The following is a 10,539-nucleotide window of genomic DNA, read 5'->3' as shown; positions in this document are numbered from 1 at the left end:
TACAGTATTGATTAGAAACATTCCTTGGCTTCATAGAATGTAATATTTATAATCTCGCCCTTCCTTATTTCTTGAGCTAAACAATGTCTATATATTCACCTTTCTCTGAAGTTTCTCTTCTTTTTTCTTTTCTTTTTACTATGACCAAAATCTAATATTGAGATTAGATGTATTCTAATATCATACCTGATATGAGGAAAATAGAAAATCTACACTAGAAACCCGGCCTTTTTGTATTTTGTAAAACAACGTATGTCCTTACACCTTTTGCAGGAAAAACACAGGGCGCTAAAGACTATAGTGTTATAGTCCCTCTAGGCCGTCACTAGAATAACAACACATTCCAAAGCTACATAGGTGTTTCACATTGCTATTCTGTAATGCCAACTACTTAAAATTTAAATGTGGTATGGCCTGTGATTGGTAAGCTCAAACAAAATTCCACCAATCAGATTAAAATTTACATTCCCAAGTCTATTAGACCTTCTAGGCCAATGAGAGACCACTGTATGAGCTAACGTCCAATAATTTTAAGTTAAGTGTTATATATTCAATTATATAACAAAAACTAGATCAATGACCATTCACTTGAAAAACGGAGCATAAGCATTTCAGTTAAAGAACCTCTGCCATTTTTGTTTAAAGTGCCAAAGGCTGTGCATTAATTAAAGTCAATGTTTCGCTTTTTGTACCACCCTTAAACTGACGTAAGATTTGCTAGTAATAAATTAAAAATTCTGAGCCAGTATGCATACCACAATGCAGAAAATAAGAAAAAATTAGGGCTCTTGGCCAAGGGATACTAGGACAACTCGACTGGGACAAAATATGGGTCTTTTACCAGTGAACTAAAAAAAGCAAAAATATATTGCGAATATTATGCCTATATGAACAACAAACTGTCCTCAGTACAAGCAAACAAAAAGTGAAATTTCAAAATAACGCGCTATATGTATAAAAAAATAAACAAAAAAAGAAAAAAAAACACACTGAACAACTATAAGAAATTTGAAAGTAAAAGCAGAACTAAGATAAAAAAAAAAAAAAATCCAAACATAGCGTCAAATTACGCCTGTTCCAGTCTAGAATGTAATGATTCAACTATAAATTTTCACACCTGAACAAATAAATAGATTTTGTTTGTTAAACTGATTCTTGAACTTAGTTCTGGATTGAACAGGAGTTACTCAACTGTACATTTGAATCGAAAATTTTGATTTTCCAAATCAATTCCATTTGAAAAAAAAAATACTCTTCTTAATCTTCATTCACTTTTGTGTGTTAATTCCTTATATTCATTCGGCTTTTTTTAAATTTTAGTTTGTTTCATAATCCGCCATGTTTTGTGTTTTCCATTGTCTATTGACTTCAGCCTCGCTTGCTAATGACGCCTCATTGTTTATAAACGCTAAAACACTCGCGGTGTTTTTTTTTGTTTGTTTTTTTCAACTTACCTGAATACCTCATTTCTAGTTATTTTTCTTATTTTCTGAGTTTTCTCGTAGCTGGTCAGTTCGGCCACAGACCTTTCATTCAGTTTACTCACGTTCCGTAGCATGAACCCTAACTTTGCAATGAAAAACAAAATTTTAATTTTTTGAAACAAAAACAAATATTTTACTTTATAAGAACAGCTTTTAAAATAAAAGCTGAAGATTTGTAACTGTGACCTTTCTTTTTTGAATTTTTATCAGAAAAAAAAGTACAGTGACAACAAAGCAGTTTCTTCTACATTTCAAATAATTGCATTTTTATTTGTAAAATGTTCATACATAAAAAAATCTATAACTTGAATTAGTACGAAATGAACGACATGTAAAAAACAACATAATATCCGATTGTCATTAACCACGATTCTTCACTTAAGAGCACTCAAACTCACAAACATTCATAGCAAACGACTACAAAGCAAACATCAAAATGGGCATGAAATCTCATTCTAACAAAATACAAATTTTGAGGTTCTAATTTAAATAAAAATACAATTATACTAATTTGATAACGCCACAGAAATTCCGTCGATGTGATACAACATCAAAAAAGGCTTGCCGACAAAGTAACATTTTTTTTTTCGAATTGCAACACATGTCCTTTTTTCATGTACAGAATTACTTGAAACTACAGCTTTTGATATCAAAATCGTGGCACCCTATCTCAAACTTTCAAAAATATGAAACAAAAAATTCCACGAACTCGCAGCAAACTGTTGAGCCTTTTCTGGATTGACATCATTCACCCTGCCAGTAGCAGGTCGGCTTTGACTGGACAGCCAATCATAGACTTCAAAATTTTCAAAGGCTGTCCAATCATAGCCGGCTGTCCAAAATTGATTCACCTACAAAAATGCTGCTGGCAAGGTGAATGATGTCAATCAAGACCAGGCTTTTGCGATAGTCCCAAAGCACAGCACAAAACACAATATTCCGTTTTTCTACTCTTTATGTAAATTTACAACCAGAGATTTGAATTTCCCCCTTTTGGATTTAAATAGTAAACATTAACCTCCCCTCTAATTTAATTTTTAATGCTAAAGTCTGGCAATAGAAGAAAATTTTCTCTCGGAATTAACCAAGAGCTTTTAAACGGTTTTCGACCGCCATCTATTCATTATGCAGAATGTAGATAGAAGCAAATTTTTCCCTGTAATCAAATAAAAGCACATATACATTCATGGTCTTTTGAAAAAAAAGAGCTGGAAAACAGGAAGGGGATAGATGTCTACACCATAGTTACGTGCCCCTTGTAAGTGGTAACAAGCACTAGATGAAAAAAAAGAATCACAAACACCATCTAGCATTTGTTGTTGCTTGGCTTTTTTTACTGGAGTACTAAAGCAAAATTGAGGTAATTCGTAATATTAGTTTATTAATGTGTCTGGTCTCCGTTTCTAAAAAAAAACCAAAAAAACACGATTCTGAAGTTCGAAAAAGACAAGAAACACCAAATTCTAGACTGCATTGGCGGTTTTTTCTTCGACAATAGCGTCAGTTCCCACTTTAATGTTACCTTTTTTGGTCTACACTAGACATAAACCGCAACAAGCTCAAAATGGAGTGACGTGCGTATGATGCCCCCTGCCTTAAACAAGCATCAGTTGACTTATTTTTCTTACTATTCTCTGCTTTCTTTCAGACTGTCATTAGATACCCCTTTCAATACACTGAGGTTGCTTGCAATAGGCCATTTACTTATGTCTATGTTTCTTTACTACAGTTCAAGATTAAAACTTTTGAACATCAACCTAAATTTAGGCTTTTCGAACAGTCAAGTTACTCAAAATAAATCAAAGCTAAAATGGGAAAGCAGTCAAAATTTCACACCAATTAAATCAAAAGAAGAAAAATCAATTGATTTACCGATACTGATAATAAATTTAACATAAACCTACTATTTCACAAGTACATTAAAACAAAAAGTAACAGAAGTCCTACTTCAAAATTCTGGTGGTTCATGTACAAACCATAGAATGATCATGCTTCACTTTGTTATTTTTTTAAGATAAAAGCAATAAAAAAAGACTTATAAACATTATCATGGATAGTTGAATAGAATAGCGACAGTTATTAGTTCTTCTTTTGAAATTTTTTTCATTGACTGCAGCTTCTAGAGATATCCTCCAGGCTTAAGAAACTATGAAGCTCTTAATTAACTTGCACGCCTTGCCCTTAATTAATGTGACTTTTATAAATAGTACGGAACAAAGGAGCGATTTTTATTTAGCTATATAGGATACAGGCTCAGCTTTGATTGACTTTTATCATTTCTTATTAATTTCACCTACTTGCTATCTTTTGGAAAAGAAACCGAACAATTAGATACTTTAAAAGTCAATTTTTTTTTGAAAGATTAAAACAAACATTATTAAACTGCATATTTATGTTCATTAATCTGTGATGGCATACCAACTGATGTAATTCAAATGACAGTATTGCAAGACATTAATTTCAGCGAGAAAACTAATTGCGTTTTGGTTCTTTTTCCTGTTATTAATAGGCTTTTCGCCATAAAGTTTTATTAAAAACAATAGGACCAAAAGCTCACTATTTCTACGAGTGCGAAAAGGGGATACAAGACATTATGGACAAAAGTGGAAACTTCCAAGGATCTTGGAAACTACTTTAAGATACAGGAAAACCAATACATAGGGGTTGACCCCCCCCCCCAGAAATGTTTGTCCGACTCGTTAAAACGTAACAAAATGAATATAAGCAAATTTATGATAGGTTAAAAAAAATGTTCTCCCCTCCCCCGAAAAAAAGCCCTTGATGTGTTCTTGATCGCAGCTACTGCATAGTAAATCAAATATAGTTAATTTTATTCAACTCAAAATGACTGCAACATGCATCGATTTCAGTTTCGTAAAATGAATCTTCCTATACGCAACAAAACGATTCTAGCGTTAATACTTCCATATCTAAGCGGTAAAAACATGCCTCATTTAACATTATACTTCTTAGTTTGGTATAAAATGTCATACCATTGGAATTACAGCAATAAGAAATCTTTCGAAGGATCTTTCCAAAAGAGGGCGCTGAGGGGTCAAAACCAAAAAGGTGAATCCTTATACCTCAAATATTTTCCCGGGGAAGGGGATATAAGGCCTTATATATTGATAAAAATAATTAAAGGAGAGAAAAATTTCCCTACCGTCAACCTTATACATGTATGTGTAAAGTAAAATGTACATAAAGTATATTGATTTTGGCCGAGTAAAAATTTAAATAAAACCAGGCAAAGTCTTGACGTAATTTCTGTTTATGCAATCACTATTTCTTCTATTCTTTATCAGCTCATGGAGACTGCATTGTTAACTAACTATTTTACAAACAGATTTCGAGATGATATTTTATAGATGAAATTATAACAACATTATGGATGAGAAAAAGAACAAAAGGAATGTTTACAACGAACAAAACCTCTAAAAGAAACTTCCTTTACGCAAGAGAAATAATCCAATATTGTTTCTAAATTGAGATTATGTGGAATTAGCTACTGAGAATAGCCAAAAACAACGTTACTAGCTGAATAGCCCCCCCCCTCCCCCATCGGCTTCGCTGCCATAATGAAAAACTTCAAAATATTAAGAATTCAGTTTTAACTTTACCGGAACTAAATGTTATAAAATTCGTTCTTCTCTAAATAAAGTTCCATTTTTGAATGTACAAAAGATTTTTTTAGGGGGGGGGGGAGCGATGTGTACAATATATGTAATTTATCACAGTAAAATATACATAGAATATAATGAGCGTCAAAGAAGTGTCAAGAAATTTTAGAAAAGTTACGATTTTGAGGAACGTAGGCCTGTTCCCCCACCCACACGGCAGTCACCATTGATATTAAACAGAACTGGCAGAAGAAGCAGATTAATTCTGATTACCCCATCCCCTCTCCTCTCTCAAATTATTTTGTCATCATTAATGATATTTTCAAATAATTAGGATACAATATCGAAATTTACGGCGGATAATGAGAAAACATTCAATTTAGAGGTTTATATTTTCATTCTTCAAAGGATGATCGATCTTTATGTTCAGAATGTGAAATGTATCTTTGGTTGCTGAATTGATTAGTTGTATAAGAAGGAGTGATGGTAGTTACAAATGAGATATGGTGGAACTGATCTGGAAGTGTCAATTCCTGCGAGAAATGTATTTCCTTTGTCGGATCTTAGCTTCGATATGAAAAAAGGAAAACTACAAGAAGAAGAAAAGAAAAATTTTGCTTGACATAGACAAAATATATTTGTATAAATTATCCAGAGAATGGGCCTTTCCTTCGTTTTGTCACAATACCTTATGCAGATATCGCTTGAAATCATAAAAAACAAACAAGTAAAACTCGAAAATAGTTATTCTAAAAAAAAGGAAAATCTAACTCTTAACCACCCAGTGAGTAGCCTAATCAAACCATCAGGCGCAAATATTTTGGCTCCTAAAATTCCTCATAATTAAACAAAACACAATGCATCTTTTGACACGCCAGGCAAAGTAAACTATTCTATTCAAAAATCTATTAATTAGACAACATACGATAATAGTTAAGGCCATAATACTTTTTGAATAGATTTTCCTACATTTTATTTTATCATTATTTAAAGACATTTCATACAAAAGAAAAACCCCTTTTTGTACCACAAATTTTAATGAACGAGGAAATTGGACATCATAGAAAAATCTCAGAACGTTAGTAATATGTCTATTACCTACAGTCATTAACATGTTTCAGCCAACTGATAAGACCAAACATATAGCCTCCGTAGTATTTCGGGAGAGGTATAAATTCGAAAAAACGCCTCTTCCATGAACAATATATAAAATTATAGAAAGTTAGCAAAACTTTACAACCAGGGGCAGCCTTCCCATAGCATGTGCCTGGAAGTTTCCTCAATCTGAAAACAGCCTATAAGCTTTTTATATATAATTTGATCCCTTTAAGATTGTAGAATCTTAAATTACTATCAAATTATTAACTTATTAAATAATTAGTTATGCACGAGAATCATTGGTAGCATCAGAGCTCTCTCTGGTCCCAAGTTGCCAGATGTGGTAGTCTTCTAAATCTGCTGACCACAAATTAAGAATCTGTCGAATGGGAACGCTCAAACATTCCATACGACGAAAAATTTTCATACCATAAATGGATAAAACAGGTAATATAATAGTTATAGGAGAAAGTTTTGCATAAAATAGGACATAGGTTACTTTTACAAATGGTTAAATAATTTAATGGTAAATTAACAAGTGCAGGATATACTAGGCTATTGGAAAACTAGCAACTATCGAAGTGATTGTTGAGTATTCAATTCAAAACTCAACTCTTAATTTTATTCTTATTAGTCAATTAACATGAACCCACGATTCATGGCAACGCTCCCTCTATTTTCATTACGATCTTCGCTTAGGTTTTTAAAATCTTGGTAAAGGCTATAATCATCTTTTCTTATTTCGATCGTCAACAGGGTTCAATTAATGTTTTACCATTGCCGAGGTCACAACACTTTGGGAGGAAAGATAATTAATTCGAAATTTTTTATATACTAAGTTACAAATAATCAAATAAGATACGTTCAAACTTCAGTGGACATGAATCGCAAAAAAGTTGGCACTGTACCAACTTTCGTCCAATTTAAATACTACCATTCATAATAATTTGCTGACAGGAGTTATTCTTCCAACTAGAAAAGTAATAGAAAAACATATAATATCCAGGGAAAATCTCCTTATTTTTCTCAGATATCTCTGAAAAATTCCAGAAAAAAACATGACGAATCATTTCATGAGAAATAAAATACAGATAAACCGAAAGAGTGAAAACACTTACAATTAAGAGATTTCAAAGTTAGCTTTCATTCAGGTTAACACAAGTCACAATATCACATATCAGTACTCAGTAAGACTGGTTTAAAGAATTGAAAGTCGGGATTATGTATTTGCCACCCACCACCTGATGGTTTCTGTACAACCAGTGCTATGCAGCCCCACTTGTGGATCGAAACAGATTTATACCCGACTAGCACGACGAGTTCTAACCAGTGCATATTTCTGCTAAGATTCTTAGAAAAAAGCAAAAAAAAACCTTAAACCCATTCCCAATCCTTAAAACACCGAAGAACTAATTCTTCTGTTAATGTCTAAAACCTCAATTAAAAGGAAAAAGGGAAAGAATAAAAGGGTTATACAAAAGTTAGCTTGAATATATTTTTTGTGACCGCTTGCCATTGAGCAGCATATCACTTTTTCTTCACCCTCGGCACCGGACCATAGATCATGGCTTTACAGGGAGGAATCACTGTTTACAAAATGCAAAACACACTTTGTGCAAGACACACCCGTCCAACATTACCCCAGAGAATTATACCTTTTAACTGTGGCCCCAACTGAGCAACAATATAAGGTTTTCATACTAATAATTTCAGCATTATTTGAAAATAAATACTTTGTTGATTCACAGAATATTCTCTTTTCGAGTTGATAGCCGTCAGGTCTTTATGGCGTCAACACATCTTGTGTCATTAATTCCGCGTTCTCTACATGTGTAGTTAGGAGTCAATTTATAAAAGAATAACTTTTATCAGCCGTTCTAGCCGAGTGGTGTGCTCCAGACTTGAAATACTGAGGTCAGGGGTTCGAGTCCTAGTGTTGCTGGTAATTTGGTATGGAACGGGGATCAAAGTTGTGACTCTGTAAGATCACCCAGAGTCGACCCACCTTTAAATGGGTACCTCGAAAAAGCTGGGGGGGGGGGGGAAACACGGGAAGCGCCGGATAATTTGTCCCCAAACACGCATTACATTCCCGGCCGAAGGCATTGAATCAGGAGATAAATACCTGCGCAAAGCAGAGAATTGTCAGCATGCGTTAAAAGTTTGTTTTGCCACTGATTGGCTGAAATTCAGACAAACATTTTAGGTCTTGTAGTTTATATCGTAAATTAAGATGCAGGAGAATGTCGCTTGAGGAACAAAAATCCACCTGTCTGAAAAGGGATACATTACGGTAAAAGAGGTTCAATCTACCTTTCAGAAAAGGAGATACATTACGGTAAAAGAGGTTCAATAAAAGAGGAGGGTGAATATAAGAATAAAGTTGCTTATGTTAAATTTACTTGGCAAATATCGACAATAGACTTTCCAAATAAGAGGACTACAAAGAGTTTTTCCAAAAAAGAAATTTCTAACAAAGGTCTTTTTTAACAAAAGTCTTAGTCATTAATGAAGAGGGAAATACAAACTCTTTAAAACAAGAGCAATGGCGAAGTATAAATACGAAAATAAGATCGCTGATTCAAACAAACCGCACAAATATCCGACTCGACTAGATACAAAAATATACAAAATAGAAGAGAGCGAAAACAATACGAAAAAATAATCGTTAAGTACACTATCATCCCAAAAAGAAAAAAACGACGACAATAAACGAGTCCACCGAACATTTGCACATGAAAAAAAAAAAAAAAAAACAATGTCCGAACTGCTGAAAAGCAGGAAAATTATCACAGTCCTTTTCTTTAAGGTTTCATTAATTTTTTTATGAACACTTTTTTGGCATACACCAGATTTGAGGTAATAATACTGTTGCTTTTCACGAAATAGGAAACTCACAAGGGAATATTTAGTCCCATCCATTGTCCTTGATCATATGAGCCAGTTCGATTATATATTTGCCCTCCTTATATTTCTGGCTCGACTCGAAGGCATGTTCCTATAAAAAAGTGATAAAATGTAACAAAATAGAGTAGAAAAACTGTAAAAAAAAGAAGAATAAATAGAGGCAAAGAAAAAGAACTATCATGTGTGGCAACACATGAAAGACAATGAAGATATGCGGAAATTATCCCGTATATGAAAGGGGCAGTCCCCTCCTTAACGCCCCGCTCTTTACGCTAAAGTTTGACTCTTTGTCACAACTCTACTTTTTAAAATAATAAAAACTTTAGCGTAAGGAGCGGGGCATTGAGGAGGGGATAACCCCTTTCATACACGGAATAATTTTAGTTCGTTTTAAGTTTTAATGTCGCTCCTTATTCTCAATTAAAAAAACTTTTTTTTTATTTAATTAAAGATAGGAAGGAGGCCACAATTGGCAACAAGGAAATAGTTAAAGAGACGGCAGAACATTTTGAGAATGTTCTAATCTAAACCTTGATAGAGTTAAAAAAAAACAGATACAAAACAGAATGAAACAGTATGTGACACTTTGGATGTGAAGGAAAGTTTATTTTGCGGAGAAGAATTAGTGAGATTAGAAATAAAGGATTAGAAATAATAGGATTAGATTAGATTAGAAATAAAAGGATTAGAAATAATAAGGTCCCAGGTAAGGATAGTATTTTAAATGAGTTTTTTTTTAATATGGTGGTTGTGAGGTTAGAGACAAGTTACTAAAGATTATGAATATGATTTTTGAAAAGAGGGAGGTATATGGCGATTTTAGGGAAACTTTAATTAAGCCCCTGTATAAGAAAGGTGATAAGAATGAGTGTGGCAATTATAGAGGCATTAGCCTGGTTTCCATAGGAAGCAATTTATTTAGTATGATGATACTTTTTAGACTTAGGGATGTTGAAGATAAAGTTTTAAGAAGATAAAGCTGAAGATTAAGTTTTAAGAGAAGAACAGTGTTGTTTTAGGACGGGTATTATATAAAGGTGACAAAAGGTGAAATGTATTTCACTGAAATTTATTTGATTTCTGACGGAATAACAATTAATGGTTTTTAGTCACCCATTGATAGTCAAACGGTATTATTATGTATGGGAGAGGGGAAGGGCACGCCCCTCCCCTCTGCAAATTCCCCAGGGAATATTGTAATATTCCCCAGGAATAATATGCAATATTCCTCAGGAATAATAAGGAATATTCCCCAAAGAATATCGCAAATTCCCCAAGGAATTTGCAATATTCCTTGACGATTGAGTATAAAAACTGAAAAAAAAATATGTATAAATCCAAGATAGAAATTTGACAGCGTCAGTCCCACTACTTTATAGTCATTTCTCGTGTGTACCAGGTTGGAGTTACCACTCAAATTCGATTTTAAA

General features: G+C 33.4%; 1 protein-coding gene across 5 annotated transcripts in view; it reads right to left on the bottom strand.

The window, feature by feature from the left end:
* Positions 1–2,890: 2,890 nt before the first annotated feature.
* The window catches only part of Ypel (Yippee-like), an 87,312-nt gene continuing 79,663 nt past the window's right edge, over positions 2,891–10,539 (bottom strand). For all 5 annotated transcript variants that reach the window (XM_089098300.1, XM_089098301.1, XM_089098303.1 and 2 more), the window contains exon 6: positions 2,891–9,200. In XM_089098300.1, coding sequence (XP_088954426.1) covers positions 9,111–9,200 — 90 coding nt within the window. In that variant the 3' untranslated portion in view covers positions 2,891–9,110. The remainder of the gene's footprint in view (positions 9,201–10,539) is intronic.

The sequence above is a fragment of the Artemia sp. Qi Xiang Cuo genome, chromosome 12 (genome assembly GCF_049724085.1).
Source record: "Artemia sp. Qi Xiang Cuo chromosome 12, ASM4972408v1, whole genome shotgun sequence".
In the NCBI taxonomy this organism is placed as follows: domain Eukaryota; kingdom Metazoa; phylum Arthropoda; class Branchiopoda; order Anostraca; family Artemiidae; genus Artemia; species Artemia sp. Qi Xiang Cuo.
The sequence above is the reverse complement of the archived record's forward strand: the minus strand, read 5'-3'. Positions and strand labels throughout refer to the sequence as shown.